This window comes from Mustela nivalis (genome assembly GCF_964662115.1).
Source record: "Mustela nivalis genome assembly, chromosome: 10".
In the NCBI taxonomy this organism is placed as follows: Eukaryota; Metazoa; Chordata; class Mammalia; order Carnivora; family Mustelidae; genus Mustela; species Mustela nivalis.
In genome coordinates, this window is record NC_139029.1 from 63,304,028 (window position 1) to 63,321,967 (window position 17,940).

The 17,940-nt window shown below is 37.7% G+C and overlaps 1 protein-coding gene across 3 annotated transcripts in view; it reads left to right on the forward strand.

The window, feature by feature from the left end:
• GIPC2 (GIPC PDZ domain containing family member 2) overlaps positions 1–13,886 on the forward strand; it is an 87,439-nt gene extending 73,553 nt beyond the window's left edge. For all 3 annotated transcript variants that reach the window (XM_082686684.1, XM_082686682.1, XM_082686683.1), the window contains exons 5-6: positions 737–818; positions 9,881–13,886. In XM_082686684.1, the coding sequence (XP_082542810.1) occupies positions 737–818; positions 9,881–10,026 (228 nt within the window). In that variant the 3' untranslated portion in view covers positions 10,027–13,886. The remainder of the gene's footprint in view (positions 1–736; positions 819–9,880) is intronic.
• The last annotated feature ends 4,054 nt before the right edge of the window (positions 13,887–17,940 follow it).

Consider the following 17,940-nt stretch of genomic DNA (forward strand, 5'->3'; position numbering starts at 1 on the left):
TGTATTTATTAATTTGACAGGGAGAGACACAGTGAGAGAGGGAACAGAAGCAGGGGTTGTGGGAGAAGCAACCTTCCCACTGAGCAGGGAGCCAGATGTGGGGCTCAAACCCAGGATCCTGGGATCATGACCTGAGCTGAAGGCAGACACTTAACTGACTGAGCCACCCAGGCACCCCTAAAGATTTTATTTTTAAGTGATCTCTATACCCACTGTGGGGCTTGAACTCACAGTTCTGCTATCAAAAGTCACATGCTCCACCGACTGAGCCAGCCAGGCATGCCTGTTGTATACTTCTATTTGCAGCACCCTCTCCTGCTTATCTTCCACCAGTGTATCTTTGAAAAGAGTTTTTAAGTCCCCTTTCTCAAGTCTTCTGTGACTCTTAAGATATTTAAATTTACTTTGCCTGAGATGGCTCTTATATCCTTGAAAATTTTTTCCTTATTATTACATAGTTATTTATTTTCACAGATTTGTCTCCCTTTCTAGACTTGGAGACTCTGTTCTGGCTTTTCTTCTTCGAATCCATAACACTTAACACTAACAGTAAAAATAAGTATTTGCTGTATTGATTTGTATTGAGCTACAGAGCACACTGTAGATCTGTTTCCATCCAAATGAGCTGATGTATACAACCATGAACTGACTCCACATCAGATTTTCCCTTACCCTTAGCCTTGACATTCAAGAGATTTCATGTAAAAATATCTCATTTCTCTTTTCTTTGATAAAGCCCTCCGAAACCAAGACAAAAGCAATTGAAAAGATTGATGATCTTCTTGAATTGTACATGGGAATTCAAGATATCGATTTAGGTAAGAAGATCCTATTTTTTTTAAGTTTCTATATTTCTTAATTGAATTTAGTGCTTCTTTGTTTTGCTTGCATTTACACTCAGTGATCCTTTTCAAGGTAAATACTGGAAAGTGATGAGAAAATTGTAATGAAAATAAGGATATAAAACATAAAAGAATAATGAATAAAGACCTGGCCCTTACCCTTTTACTAGCTGCGAGTCAAATCTACTTTTCTAGACCTCAGTTTTTTTTTTTTTAAAGATTTTATTTATTTATTTGACACAGAGAAATCACAAGTAGATGGAGAGGCAGGCAGAGAGAGAGAGAGGGAAGCAGGCTCTCTGCTGAGCAGAGAGCCCGATGTGGGACTCGATCCCAGGACTCTGAGATCATGACCTGAGCTGAAGGCAGCGGCTTAACCCACTGAGCCACCCAGGCGCCCTAGACCTCAGTTTTTAATCTTAAAACTATAAACTATGATAATAGCCTTCCTTCAAAGCCTTGTTTTACGGATTTAAAAGTTACAGTATGAACAGATGTTATAAATGATGCATATGGAATGTATTTGATACATCAGATCTACATTGATTAAATCATATGTTATGATATTGTGTGCACTTAATAGGATTACTGAGAGCCTGTGAGCAATGAATCAGAAAGAGGAAGAGAAAGGACTCAGCTGGTGTTTTGAGAAGTTGAATTGATGGGTATTTCTTATGTGGTCCTTAGGATATCAGGGTCTTGATTTATCAACTGCAGGTAACAAAATAGTAACAACAAACTGAATTCCATCTGACTTACAGGATAAAAGAGGGGAAATGTTTTGGTTCTTATACCTGAAAACTTCAGAGGTAGATCCTGGCTTCCAAAATGGCTAGATCCAGAGTTTTCATGCTATCATAGGATGTGGCTTCCCTTCTTTCCATTTAGGCTGCATTTTAGGCTCACTAGTATCCCTTGGCACCTTCAGACCCTCCCTCTTGGAGTCAAAATGATGGCAAAGGTTCCATCCTCTACACCTTAGTGTCAAGCCTGATGGGAAAGGGGGAGGGCCTTTTCCAAGTCATTCAAACAAAATGCTTAGGATTGACCCTGACTGGTCTGATAGGCTCACTGAGGTGGTAGTGGTGGGGGTGATGCTTAGGTCTGGGTCAGATGCTCTCCTTCTGGAGCTGAGAGTGACTGAAATCCTAGGGCTGAGCTGGTGAAAAGTCCTGGCCCCTCCCATGTAGAAGCCAGAAGAAAGTGCCCTTGAGAAGGGCAGAGGGATGCTGGGTGGTAAAACAGTAACTGTGCCCTGGGGGGGGCTTCGTGTCTGCATGCACCCATGTGTGCATGGAGTATGTTTGTGTGTACCAGGTACTTCATCCATTTTTTTAAGCCAAATACTTGGACTGTTCTGTTTCCCTGCTACCAGGTGTCAGGAATTTTACTTTAGCTCAGGTAGACTATTTGAAACTCATTATTCCACTTCTTCCATTCATTCTTACTTTTTTCTTATAGAGTCTGTTCTTATGTTTTTCTTACCTTTCTGAACTTTGAAAATAAAATTTCTATGGTGGATATACAGACGCTGTCTGTAATTGAAGAAATATTGATGCTCTTTTTTCTAATTCCTTGATTCAAAGTATAAAATTTGTATATAATAGGTACTTGCTCCACAAAGACAAGAAGTTAAAGCTGAGATTATCCTGTAGAAAGACAGCATCTCTGGCGAGGATGCGGAGAAAGGGGAACCCTCCTACACTGTTTGTGGGAATACAAGCTGGTGCAACCACTCTGGAAAACAGCATGGAGGTTCCTCAAAATGTTGAAAATAGAACTACCCTATGACCCAGCAATTGCACTACTGGGAATTTACCCTAAAGATACAAATGTAGTGATCCGAAGGGGCACGTTCACCTGAATGTTTATAGCAGCAATGTCAGTGTCAAGATTTTATTTCTTTTGATGGCTGCATAGTATTCCATTGTGTATATATGCCACATCTTCTTTATCCATTCATCTGTTGATGGACATCTAGGTTCTTTCCATAGTTTGGCTATGACATAGTATGACTTTGCTGCTATAAACATTCGGGTGCACATGCCCCTTCGGATCACTACATTTCTATCTTTAGGGTAAATGCCCAGTAGTGCAATTGCTGGGTCATAGGATAGCTCTATTTTCAAATTTTTTGAGGAACCTCCATGCTGGGAGAACCACACTTTTCAAAGGGGGGAATTTAAAATAGTCTTTAGAACTTAATTTTGGGTATAGGCCTTATAGTTAATTAAGTATAAATTTGAAATAGTTAAATAAATTAATTTTGTTCTTTTGTTATTAAATTTATATACGTGTACAACAGGGTGGCTGGGTGGCTCCATTGTTAAGGGTCTGCCTTCAGCTCAGGTCATGAGCCGAAGGACATATCCAATGGGATATGTCTCCATCGGATGTCCCCATCGGGCTCCCTGCTCAGCAGGAAACCTGCTTCTCCCTCTCCTACCTCCCCTGCTTGTGTTCCTTCTCTTGCTGTCTCTCTGTCAATTAAATACATGAATAGAATCTTAAAAAAAATAAATATGTATAAGTATACATGGAAGAACAATGGACAGTGGAGTAATTCTAGGTGAATCAAGGAACAGGTCTTTAAGAATCCATTTATTTCACTTTGACAAATTCAGGGCACTAAACATTCCTCACAAATTCCTTGTAAATTAACTTGTAATCCCACTGTAAAGTTAATTAATCATCTGTAGCAAGTTCCTCCAATGACATGGAAAGTCATTATCATTGTACATGATTAGCAATGTGATCAGTTATCTAGGGAGGTAAAGTTTAAGGAAAGTAATTATTTGAAGAATGTCAACCATTGTTAAATTAGGAATTTTTGTCATTCAGATCTGATTAGCATGAAATAGAAATCACAAATGTGGTACTGATTCAATAGAGAAATGAATATATTTGCTTGTTTTTGTTCTGTGTTCTTAACTGTCAGAAATGTTAAGTCTTAAGGCAAATTATAGCCACATCATGTTATTCCAGAGTTGTTAATATAAATTTACATTAAAAAGTGAGAAAGGTAGTCTGCAATAAAATGACCAAAACCAAAACACTATCTTCACAAAGCTTTGGGATGTATTTACCACTTGAAAATGGAAAATAATTGAAATGAGTTTAGGAAGTAACCTTGCAGATGACAGGGCTTTATTTGGTTGTAGAGCTAGGCTGTGAACTGACTTTTCTACTGATCCAATGCCAACATGTGTTGCCTTGGAATGTTATCCATGGTGGGAGAAAAATGGATTCTGGAAGATTCTGAGTCCTGTAGCATATTTTAGGAGATTGAGGTAACTTAATGAAAAAGTTGTATCCTATAAGCTTTCTTATGAATATTTAAGACAATTGTGTTAATTATATATTGAGCTATACTATGTCCTGATGATACCAGCTTAGGAGTTTGGAGCTCATCCTAGCCATGTCAGAATTTTAGGATTTCTAATTAATTAAGAGGTCATAAATTGTGGAAAAGAAATTTGAATGATAGATTCTAAGTTATTTTTTCTTATAAAATCTTTTTTAGCTCCTTTAAAAAATACAATGATATTTTAATAGAGATAATTATATTTCTTCTTAGGATGATTTCCTTTCTTCTGTGAATTCAAAACAGTGAATACTGTAGAAAGTCATCCATCTTAGGTAAAGCCAATGATTTTGGAAATAGGTTTTCACTAACAAAAAACCATATTCAACATTGGTCATGTTTTTAATGTTTGATTCCTGTCTGAGTTCCTTGAAATGGAACACTTATTTAACACTTATTTCACATTTATTTCCCACAGACTTTTCATAAAGACCTCCCGTAGGAGGTACAACTATAGATTTAATGGTTAACAGTGTTTAGGACTAATCTTTATTCAGTCCTGCTATGTGTCATTTTATAGATTTGAAAACAGATTCAGAGACGTTTCGTTACTTGTCCAAAGTCAGCTAACAAATTAAAAGCTGAGATTCAATTCTGGAATTTTATTATGCCAAGATTTTTCATCTGCAGTAGTATCTTATGTTTAAAAGTTCAGTTTAGGTATTTAAAAACTTAGTGGGAAATATGGATTGCCCTATATCACAACAATAAATTTGTTGTTAATAAATGATGTGGAAGTTCAGTTGTGGAAATGATACAAAGGTATTTTCAAAATGGCCAGTAGAGGTCAGCACTTAGTTGCTGTATGTGATACAACAATTCTATCCTTTCAGGGGACTCCCCCCCCCCCCCATTGCATTTAGGTGTTAAATATTATTGCAGTGTATTGCAGATCCATTATAGGTGAAAAGTATTTTAGTAGCTATAATATTAATATGATATGACTTAATAAAAAGTGCTTCTTTTTGCTAAAAGCTTCATTTTGCTTTTCTCTTAAAGATACAGTTTTTTTAAAGATACAGTTTTAATAAAAAAAAAGATAAAATTATACCTGTTTACTTCTCTTTTAAGAATTTTCAAAATATGTGTCTATACTTTATTTTTTAAAAAAGATTTTATTTATTTATTTGACAGAGATCACAAGTAGTCAGAGAGGCAGGCGGGGGGTAGGGGAAGCAGGCTCACTGCTGAGCAGAGAGCCCGATGCAGGGCTCCATCCCAGGACCCTGAGATCATGACCTGAGCCAAAGGCAGAGGCTTTAATCCACTGAGCCACCCAGGCGCCCCTATACTTTATTCATTAGGAAAAATTTGTGCATGTTTTAATGCATGCTCCATTCTTAATTTCTTTGAAAATTCATATAGCAAATTACTGTATTTTAAAAGATTTATGGGACACTTTGTTACATATATATTTCTAACACCTTAATGAAGCTGCCTAATTGATATTTTGGTTACTTTTACCCGACCTAATTGATAATTTTGTTAGTTACTTGTTCTAACACTTCATTAAGGTGTTAGAAATACATATGTAACACAGTGTCCCAAGGAACTACTGATATTTTAGTTCCTTGAGGGCAGATACTGTACTGCTTTTAATCTCAGCTCCTACTACAGTACTCCTAGAGTAAATATTTGGTAAATGTTTATTAACGGACTGTGTAGAGGCACAAAAATAGTGAATTTACTGGGAGTATGAATCCTAACTTCATAAGTTTGAAACTTTAGCTTTTGGGCACATTATTAAATTCATACCTTAATTTCCACATATTTTTAAAAGAGGTGTAATAAAAACCTTAGAGGGTTTCCAACACACTAAATTAAATAATATGTATAAAGTTCCTGTTACATCATAAATAATAGGTGCAGCTATTATTATTTTTAGCATTGATCACTAATAATTATTACTAGTACTAATGGTAGTGGTAATAGAGGTAGGACTGTATCCCTGGAGGTCTGACCAACTCTGGGACTGTGTTTAGTGTGGAAGTTTTACTTTTCTGCTGTGCCAGCATGAGCGCATAGTGAGATTACAGAGTTTGGATTGTGGTTGGAGGTTGTGGTATGGGCCCCTTAGACCATCATTTTTCTCATTTTGTAACTGAGTAACTAAGGAACCCAAGCCAGAGATTTCAAGTCAGAGTAGGCAAGGTCCAGAATATATCATTCCTGGCCTCAAGTGCACTAGACAATGCTGTTGAGCTTCCCGAGGTACCAAACAGCCATGTACCAAGTTATTTCTTATAGTCGAGTAGGTATGTGTATGTGTGTGAGCGAGAGATTGGCTGACTCATTGCCCATCAGTGAACATATGATTGTGGTCCTTGTGTCCTCCCAGCATTGAAGAGCATCGTTCATCTGCACTGTCAGTTTTTGCTTCTGAATGGTCTGTAGATTTTCTTACCTTCTGTGTGCATCTTATTTCTTCCTCTGCTAGACTGTATATCACCCACATGTTAGTATAATCTTTAGGTAACTGTCTCAATAAGTGCTATCTGTGGAGACTATGGGAAATATTTAAAATGGTAGACTTAGCAAAATTCTGAACTTGAGCCCTGCTTTTGCAATACTTACCTTTAAGTTTTGGTTACTCTTTCACAGCCTGGCTACAGGACCAGACCTCTGGGTTTTGCTGTCTCCAATATACGTTAACTGTGTCAGAGCAAAAATTATTTAAGGATAATTACAAAGCAGCCTCCTGTGCATTTTCCAGCACGTTCAGTGCATAAGACACTGAACTTGTTTCGATGGGCATGAAAGACTGAGTAGGCTATTCAGGATCAGTCGGGAGTTGTTTCTTCCTCCTCCTCTTCTTCTTCTTCTTCTTCCTCTTCCTCTTCCTCTTCCTCTTTTTTTTTTTTTTTAAATTTTAAGATATTTATTTGAGAGCACACAAGCAGGGACAGAGGGAGAGGGAGAGGGAGAAGCAGACTTCCCACTGAGCAGGGAGCCTGATGTGGGGCTTGATCTCAGGACCCTGAGATCATGACCTAAGCTGAAGGCAGATGCTTAGCTGACTGAGCCACCTAGGTGCCCCTATTTATTTATTATTTTAGAGAACAAGTACAGAGGGAGAGAGAGACAGAGGGACAGAGGGAGAGAGAGAGAAAGCATCTCAAGCAGACCCCCCTCTGAGCATGGAGCCTGTCTCAGGGACTTGATGCCATGACCCTGAGATCATACCTGAGCCAAAATCAAGAGTCAGATGCTGAACCAATTGAGCCACCCAGGTGCCCCTAGGATGTGAACATTTTTGAGGATTTTAACTGTACTTGTCAAATTGTTTTTCAGAAGCTAAGTTTATGAATTGAGCCTGTATGTATCTGAATGTTTGCTTCACTATATCCTGGCTAGCAATGGCATGCCATAGAAAACATATCTAAAAGTTGCAATAAACCTGGCCAAACGTTTTGGCTGGAGCTGAACTGAAGTCTTCTTCCTCTTTGAAGTATTTGTTTCTAGACTGAAAATAAATGCAAAAGCTTTTGGGTCAGGGCTGGGGCCAGAGGCAGAGTAAGAGTGAGAGAGAGAGAGAGAGAGAGAGAGAGAATGATGAGAAAGAATCAATTCCTCCTCACTCATAACTGCTTTTTAAAAGTATTTTTAAGGCAAGGCACCTGGGTGGGCTCAGTGGGTTAAGCCTCTGCCTTCTGCTCAGGTCATGATCTCAGCGTGGTGAGGTCGAGCCCTGCATCAGGCTCTGTTCGGCGGGGAGCCTGCTTCCCCCTCTCTCTCTGCCTGCCTCTCTGCCTACTTGTGATCTCTCTCTCTGTCAAATAAATAAATAAAGTCTTAAAAAAAAATAAAAGTATTTTTAAGGCAATCTTAAACATTGAAAAAGGTTATAAGTATAGCACAAAGACTTTTTTTTCTCCTTGAACATGGGAATAAATGAACAATATTTATTACCCCCAAATACTTTAGTACATATTTCTCATGAACAAATATATTCTCCTAGCTAAGCACAGTATTAGCAAGAATCATGAAATTAGCATTGATATATTACTATCCCCTATTAATCATGTGTTATGTTTCACTAAATGCATTAACATCCCTTATAGCAGAAGTGCATGTTCAAAATATAGGTTAGTTTTATTTATATCAATTTGGAACAGTTTCCCACTCTCAATTTTAATGATCTTGATGCTTTTGGAGGGTACAAGTTGTTATTTTATAGAATGTTCCTCAATTCTGGCTTGCCTGATTTTTTTTTTTTGGAATTATGTTTATGTCATACCTCTTGCAAAAATATCTAATGTGATCTTCTATTCTTTTCATTTACATTTTACCAGGAGGCATAGGATTTGGTTTGTTCTATTTCTGATATTGTTCATGTTGATGGCTTAAAGTGGTGTTTGCTAATTGTCTCCATTATAAAGTTATTCTCCGTAATAAGTATTTGGTGGAGAGATACTTTGAAACTATGTAAATATCCTGTTCTTCATGATCCTACCTTCCTTCCTTCCTTCTGTCCGTTTGTTAGCCATTTCTTTGAGCCACATCTCCTCCTTTCCCTTTGGCCTGTGTTAGTACAGAGCTGTTTGAGACAAGGCACAGTTTTTATTTTTATTTTTTATTATTTTTTTTTAAAGATTTATTTATTTGACAGAGATCACAAGTAGGCAGAGAGAGAGGGAGGAAGCGGGCTTCCTGCTGAGCAGAGAGCCCGATGCGGGACTCGATCCCAGGACCCTGAGATCATGACCTGAGCCGAAGGCAGAGGCTTAACCCACTGAGCCACCCAGGCGCCCCAAGGCACAGTTTTTAAATGCTCTTAAGAGCCCTAGTGGATTTTAGCTTAAAGACCAGACTTCTTGGTTCATTGAGAGAAATCCTACAAGTGTTGAATTGTTTAGCCTTAACCTGGGAGGAACGGAGATGCTGAGATTTGGTGGTGGTTCTTTTTTTTTTTTTAACCTAGAGTTTCTTCATCCAAGTTCTAAATCACATCCACACTGTCTCTTTCCAGTTGCTTATAAGGGGCTGAGAAAAAACAGCTCAGCCTCATGGGCTCCCAGCCAGTTGGGGCAGGTCCCGTGAGAATGTGCACTCTTGAAGATGCTGGTTCCCCAGATGTAAGAACCGGGCCTAGGCATTTACTAGAAAAACAGAACACAGGTGCCACATTCACTTTCTATCTCAAACTAGAAAGGGGCTCAGGAAAAGTTACCTTGATTCCATTAGTAGACCAATACCTTCTTCTTCACCCTAGCTTGATTTTCCCATTGCGAACTGTTACCCTTCGTCTTTGTTCTTTGGACGGACAGGGAGTACTGGGTTCCATTAGAGTTGGCAGTGGGGTACTGGTAGAGGGGGCAGAGAGAGCTAGTGACTGTGGGCAGGTGGAAGAGGGATGACGTACCCTGACTTTCCTGGCAGGGTTATCCACAGGGTTTCCTTTCTGGAGGAATACCAGTAGTTCTTGACTGGTGGGCTTCAAGGTGGGGGAGAGGCCAGGGGTGACCAATCTGGGTGCAGTGGACAAACTGTTTAAATGCTCCCCCGACAGATGTTAGTATATTAGTATGTTACTGTTAGTATGTTACTGTTATAACTTGTGCTAGAAATAGATCTATGCATGTTACACTGAGAAAGTAATTTTTCTGGTGCCATTTTTGTCGGTTCTCTGATATCATCTCATGTATCATTAATTTTTAAAAATTGTTTTTGATAGCTACCACAATGTTTGAAGCTGGAAAGGACAAAGGTAATCCAGATGAATTTGCTGTGGCACTTGACGAAACTCTTGGAGACTTTGCGTTCCCAGATGAATTTGTCTTTGATGTTTGGGGAGTCATTGGTGATGCGAAACGAGAATGACGATGACATGGATGATCCGTCTCTGGAGAAGTGAACATTCTTTTAAAAAATATCCACAGGATCTGATTTTTAGGCACTGTTACAGACTCTGGTTTGGTCTGATGTATATGGAATACATTCTTTGAAATACACTTTTGGTTTCTGGGTACCTTTTAATGTGGTTCCAGATGTGGTATGCTTAAAATAAATCACCTAAAATATGATCAATTTTAATATTCATTCAAGAGTCTTTTTAAATTAAGTTTTAGGAAGTATTTCTAGAGAGGATTTTGCTCCCCATAAACGTCTGTGTTTTCTTTTCTACCCACATGCAAATAGCTGATTGCAATAGCTCTGTAGCTCTTTTAAAAATCTTAATGCAGGGAAATTGGGATTAGAGTATGATTTGCCTCCGAGCATCTTCATTTTTGTTATACCAGCCTGATCTAGGTGTGTTTAGGAAGTGAAGTGTGAATTATGCCCTCTCTGGGTCTAGAAAGCATTTTTTTTTTTTTTTAAATCCACTGAGTAAGGGGAGAAAGATTCCTACAATCTCTTGGTATCTGTGCCCTTCTTTCTTCTTAAAGCAAGGACTGATTTACTTATTTATTTTTTTGGTTCTTTGTAATTGCTCCTTTTTAAAAACTTGTTAAAATCTATTATACTGTGTATGTGTTTGCTTGCATGGAAGAAGGGGGAAAAGGCAGATAGGGTAGAAAGCACTTAAATTTGATTTTTTTAAAAGCAGTTCTTAAAGCATTCTTTTTCCACTCATACCCACTTTTATGTTATGCTTCATAAGCACTCCAGGGAAGGTTTTTATAGTCTTTGTAGAACTTTTCTTTTGAAAGATATTTACTCAGAAAATAACTGTGTTTGAGAACATTTTTTCTTTTTTTTTTTTTTTTTGGGTGAAAGAGCAACGTTTTAAGCCCCCTAAACTTTAGCGGAGATGCTATCAGAAATCGATTTCCCCCAGCGGAAAAAAAGGAGGACGGAGGAATTGAGAAAATATATTAGTCTATTATTTTAGAGTTCTAACATACTTTCTCTAAAACCTTACATTATTGAGAAAATTGAGGGCAAATGACTGTCTTATCACTCTTACGTGACATTTTATGGCTGTCAGAGAATGGAAATGAATGGTTTCAGCATAGATCATTTAATAAGGCAGAGCATGGTGTGACCAAGCATTCTCCTAAAGTGTTAGATGGAAAATGTTGTGTGCTGCCATGGTAATCAGAAATAATGACCCATGAGAGCTGTAGTCCAGGAGATCAGAAGTAGTTCCCTTTTCATGGTGAGTTAATGCTTCGGTAACTGTTGTTTTCCTGCGCAACTTTACTTTTGCTAACATCCACTCCTCTTTCACAGAAGTTTAATGCTTTGAAGCGGATACTCTTTGTCTCATTAATCTGAGTCCTGTACAGAAGCCCTGTTTTAGTCATTAATGTGTAACTAAAGGAGTTAGAACATGGATTGTCTTAATGCGCTTGCCCATCATTTGAAAATGGGACCTAACTCGGGCTGTAATTTGTTGTTATTCATTTCATGGATTTCTTTGGGAGCTCTCCAAATATCTATTAATTATTTTTTTAAAAATTATTTTTAATTTTAATTTCTACTTTTAAGATATCTACCGATTCTTAATACCACCTCTCTTAGGAGGACACCCAGAGTGGATATTTCTGAAGATGAGAAAGTTGAGACCCATAGAAGCACTTTAGTTTAACAAAAAAAAAAATTTCCTAACTAGATGTTAAATTTGAAATGAAGAGTCATTGTTTATTGTTGATGAATGTCTTTTTCCTCCTTCACTTTTGGGCATGCAAGAAGATTGACACGGATTCTGTGTGATTTATGGTATCTCATATTCACAAAGTGAACTGTGCTCACCATGATTTTTCTAGAATCTCAACATGTAAGGTACCAATGTCCATGTACAGTGGTAACTCTGCTTGCCTGTTAGGGTTAAATGGTAGTTATCATCATTCAGGGCTTCAGCTGGGCACAGGTTCTTTAATCCTAATAGGTTTTTCCTTGAAATGTCTTTCTCTCTCACCTCTGTTGCTAAGCTGATAACAAGGTCAGTTTCTTTGTATTATTTTGTTCCCTTCCCTGAAAATATATCTGTTTGTGAACTTCCTGCCGTTCGGTAACTCTCGGTGCACAAAAAGAACAAGGTCTCATTTTAGTTGTCACTGTCTACAGTGTGGGTTACTCTTCTACCCTTCTGCTACAAGGAGACAAGACTATTTTCTTTTTTCATTAAACATGCTATTTCATTGATACCAGTAAAACATTTCCAGAAGGCCTCTGTTGTTTTATTTTGTTATTTGTTATTTTTATTTGTTATTTTGTTTTTTTTTTCCCCCCAGTAGAGTAAGACTATTTTATTTTTGATTTCCCTCCATGCAAAATTGCATTTTTCAGGGGCCACTAAGAGCACACTGTGTGTTGTCTGCGGCAGAGTATGTAGGTGGGGACCGATCGTTGGGCTCAATGGGGCCTTGAACATAACTTGCTCCTGATCAAGTATACACATTCTGGTGATTCCAAATAGGTATATTTTGGGTTTCTGTGATGTTTCAAAAATATATAATTACATGATGTGAAACTTCTTAAGAATTCAATTATAAAAGCACTAATCAGTTAACCTCTACTTAGGGCCTCTGTATCCAATATTGTAATGTTAACAGGTAATTAAAGATAACTTAATTTTTCCAAATGACTATTTTGCTGTATTTCCCCCATATCTTTAACAAATAGAGATTTTTTCCAAGTAAAGCCCACTTTCTTTAGGTCCACATTATTGTTAGACCTTCATCAAGTCTAGAGAAAGCCTTCCTGGCGTCCTTTAGTTATCGTTGCCTCTCTAGCAGAGCTGAAAAATGAATGTCATCTGCAAATAGAGTTTTCAAAATAATGGTTCTTCTAAATAGGGCACAGTTCCCTGCCAAAGATGTAATAGATCGATCATATAATGACCCTTTCACCCTCTGATACAACTAGCAATATATGAATACTGATAGCATTGTTATTATTTTGGTGGAAGTAATGGGTTAGAAGGACCGTTCGGTGTTCTACCTAAGCTATGAGTGAATAAAAAGGAGATGCTGTTCAGCATCTAAAGCTGAACTAATGCAAGAACTAATGCTTTGTGTAAAATGTACATTTATTATCTTCTTGATACAGATTGAAAGGGACATCAGAGTAATTACAAGTCCTTATGCATGTCATGGTTATAAAATGTTTCTAAGATTTTGAAGTGTACAAATGGCACAGCCTGTCCCCACCTTTTACCTGAAAACCTAGTTCTAAGAAAAGATTCATGGTTATTATCTGCTGGGAGGGTGAAAATCGCATATGACATCCTTATCTCAATTTGAGATGTTAAGCTTCTATAAAACTTAAGTATAGCCACAGATATTTTTTAAAGCCATAAGAAAAAGAAAACAAATTTTCTAATAGTTTTAAATATTTTATATTTTGAACTATTTGTATCATGCAATGGTATTGACCCTATGCAGATAAAATATTCTATGTTTTGGGAGGAAAAAAAACTTCTGTCTTTTGTAAAAATCATAGCATATACTTTAAAATGTTTTTGAGATTGAATTTTGGAAATTTATTAATTTGCAAAATTATAACATATTTTATTTAAAGCATTACTGTATATCTACTTATAGGTTATGCAGATGTTTATGTATTGATCAAACAGTGAATTATTATAGAGGCATAATTTATAATATTTAAAATATAACTCCTTAAAATAACCTTTTCATGAAAAAAATGATGAATGTTTTTATGAAAAAAATATTAGGGGTTTTAAATGTTTGATTTTTAGTTTTATTTAAATAAATGATTTACAGATAACACAAGTAAATGTCTAGGTCTTTTTTTTATTTTTGAAGATTTTTTATTAGAGAGGGTGCGCACTCGCACCAAATGGGGGAGGGGCAGGAGGAGAGGGAGTAGTAGATTCCTTGCTGAGCAGGGACTCAGACATGGGGCTCAATCCCAGGACCCTGGTATTATGACCTGAGCTGAAGGCAGATGCTTAACTGACTGGGCCACCCAGGTGCCTGGGCCTTTATGTTTTTAATATATTTTGATATTATTTTTTCTCAATGTATTTCATATGAGGTATAATACCTAAGGTCTCTTAGTTTTAAAATCCCAAAATTAAGTGTTTTGATTCAGTAAAAATATATGAGCTACGTACTGCCAGAATACTCTAAGGTAAAATAGTCATAAGTTGTTTCTGTTTATAAAATAGAGTTTTACCCGGGGTGACATTTTCTTCTTTATTCAACCAATTTTATGGCAGTAGTTTCCAAACAATAGCATAAGTAGAAGAAATACCAGCCTGTAGCTCCTAGGTGGTTATGCCTTTTGGATTCATTTCTCCTTAATGCATTTTAAAGGCTCTCTTAGAGCTGTTAGAAATCCTTAAAAATATGCTAATTCCAACTGTTGGGAGGTGGGGTCCAGAAATGGGCATTTTGACCCATCCTCCAGATGATTCCAAAGGAAGTGAATCCTAGACCTTTGCTTTGAGATCCCTGACAATCAGGATCAGCACTGGGTAGGAACAACAGACATGACTTCAAGAACTCAGCATCTGTCAAGATAGAGATTTCATAGAGCTCTCCAAGAGGATTAGGTAAGTGCTAAAATGGATATAAAATTGTATGGGAAGAAGCTATATATGGCAGTAAGATTTCTTTTAATTTCACCAAGTGGGTGATTTTCTAAATGTAAATTGGTATGCTAGAGAACTTTATTCTTGGAGAAGTAGACTAACCAATTGGTGCACTATGGATTAATCTGCATGATAGTTTTGCCTTTGTTTATATGTAATATCTGATGCTTACCAGTGATATAATAATAAAATAAAATAAAATAAAATAAATATTGGCTCTTTATCTTGCCCTTATTAGGTATTCTCTTCTAGTTTTGTAGATAAAGATCCCCTTAGACACGGTTTTTAGAGTGGGATTGACATGCATGATGACTAATCTCTCAACGGGAGTAACCTGTGGTTATGCTGTGGTTTTGATCATGGAGAAACTAAGCTTATAAAAATGCTGCTTGTAGTCTCCTTTTGTGGATTTTTCTCTTAGGTTCCTTCATGTAGGGGTAGAGTGAATATGATTCAGGCTTCATTATCTTATGTGTCATCTAAAAATATGTTGGGAATAGTATTTATGATTAAGACAATTGTAGATCCAATGAATGAATTTAGCTTTGAAAAAGTGGTTTCTCTAAGAATTTTTATCCCCCTCATTCAGATGTTGTTATAAAAATAATTAATTATGAGATTAAGAGTCACTTATGGTTTGTCATTTATAAAAAATTAAAAAAAATAATTATATTTTTGTGGCTTTCCAGTGAAAAGTAAATAGAGATATAAAAAATGAAGTAAACCAAACTCTTCCCCATAAAGCAAAAGGAATACTTTTTCTTCTGCAATGGCACTGGAGAAAAATGAGGAAGTAAAATCCTGCAGGGTTAAGGAATGGTGGAAGAACTATAGGGTGCGTTAGCTTTGGGAAAGGGAAGATGGGAACACTGTTGCCGTCTTCCTGTAATGTCCTTCCCTCTTCTCCATGCATCCCTTCCTGGGTCTTCCCTACCCACTCTCCATCCATGGGTCCTCAGGCCTCAGACTCTACCCTCTTTTCAGAGGACTCATCTTTTCCTGTGGCTTTAAGCATCTTTATAGTTAGAACTCCCAAACATATCTCCCATTTGTATCTCTCTTCTAAGCTCTATACTCAGATGTTCAACTGATTCCTTGACATCTCAACTTGTATGTCAGAACTTGAACATGTCCAGGATGAAACTTAAATTTTTTTTAGGAAAGGGAGAGGGACAGAGGGGGAAGGAGGGGGTAAATCTTAAGCAGGCTCCCTGCCCAGTGTGGAGCCCAACATGGGGCTTGATCTCACAACCCTGAGGTCATGACCAAGCCAGAACTGAGTGGGACACTTAACCGACTAAGTCACCCAGGCAGCACCCAAGTTTTTTTTGTCTTACTGTCTTCAATTTTCTCTGACAGAAAGTGGCATCATAATTCACTGTTTCTTTCTTCACCTACTATGTCTAATTCTGCAGCAAGTACTTTTTGTTGTATCTCTGGAAATATCTCCCAAATATCTACTTCTTGCTTGTTTCAGTGTTACCTGTTCAATCCATGCCTCTTTTCCATCTGGGCTGCTGCTTCAGACTCTGCACTGTGGTCCCACCTTCCACTCCCGCCTTCCTCCTCCTGGTAATGCGAGTGCTCTGAAAACATTGATTGTAGGCCATGAGTGTTCAGCTTTCTTGAAAATGAAAATATCAGGGTCTCATTGTTTTCTTCTCTGGAGGGACTTAATCTTATGCTCATTTTTGTCTTTGAGGGAAGGGGCACTAGTTTTTGGATGATTTTGCTTTTGCTAAAGGGCTCACAGAGACTAAAGGCTATGGAATGTATGGATGTGTTGGGGAAAGGGAGAGAGATGTCTTCAAAGGTCCTAACAGAGGAAGATGGTGCCTTGTTTTCTTACAGTCTTGTGATGGCTTGAGAGAGTGTTTAGACCAACTGGAACAAGAGCCTTCCAAAGATTCCTGGTGTCTCCTTATTGCAGAGGCAGTAAGACACACAGTTAGGGGTGGTGTTTGAGTACCCAATGCTCTTGTGGAAGCTTGAGTCATTGAACAGAGCCCATCAGCCTTCATAGAATCAGCACTTCCCATCCCCTATTTGTTTCTGTTAGTGTTTGTCCATAGTTTTGCCCATTATTGTCTAACAGGAGAGTCACCACAGCAGCCCAAATCTCTGGTTTATTCCTGTGCATGCCCTGTTCTCAGATTTTTTTTCTTTCTTCCATTTTGGGCGATGACCTGACCCACACATAAACTGTAGAAAAGAGAGACAGTCCCTTGCTTGTGTCTAGTGGAGTGTTGGGGGGTACCTTTGCTTTTATACTTGGAAAGATGAACTGCACCAGCACAAGAGCTTTGATGGGAACATGGGCATTTTTGCTAAATGCTAATGGGATCACATCACTTCTCTTCCAGCTTTTTTACAGTGGCCTTCAAAGCCCTACCCATGTCATTCACCATACTCATCCCAACTCGGTGCTCTGGTTACATTGAACTTGCTTTTCACTTCTAAGTTCTTCTTTTCTTAGAGCTTGCTCACTTGCTGTTTTCTCTGTCTTGAACCCTTCCTCCTATTTGGATGGCCAGGTCCTTGTCATCCTTCATTTATTAGTGTAAATGCTACTTCTTTGGCAAAGATGTTTTTGACCCTCTTCCTCTCCATATTTTTGATTTCAGTCCTTGTTTTCATCTTAGCTCATCATTATTTTAAATTATTAGTTTTATTCTATATTTCCCATTTGAATATCAGTTTCTTGGGAGTGGGGTTGTTTATATCTCTCACTGTTTTACCCTGGGCACTTAGCATGGAGTCTGGTACATATTAAACACTAACAGAATAATCATTAATGAGGAACTTTAGCAAAATTGAGTGCCTACTGTGTGCTCAATTACTGGATGTAGACCAACTCACTTAATCTTCAGCAACCCCTTGAAGAAGGTAATGCTTATTTTCATTTTAAAGATGAAGAAACAGGTCCAGAGAAATTAAATAACTTGCTCTAAGGCACATGCTTCATTAGTGGCAAAGACAGGATTTGAACCCAGTTTTAAGTCCTGAGCTCTCTTCCAAATTGATCCTGTTAATACTTTACCAGAGAGCAATGTTCTGAGTCACTCAACTGAAGAAAGTTGTGGAGGAGATTCAAGCTGGGAGAACAAGTTTGTAGATTCAGTTAGCTGCTGTTGTCAGCCTGACTAAGGGAGCAGCTACTCTGAGGTTAGGCCAAGAAGTGGACTTAAATGGTTGAGTGATGGATTTTAGTTAGAAACCATGCACTGAAA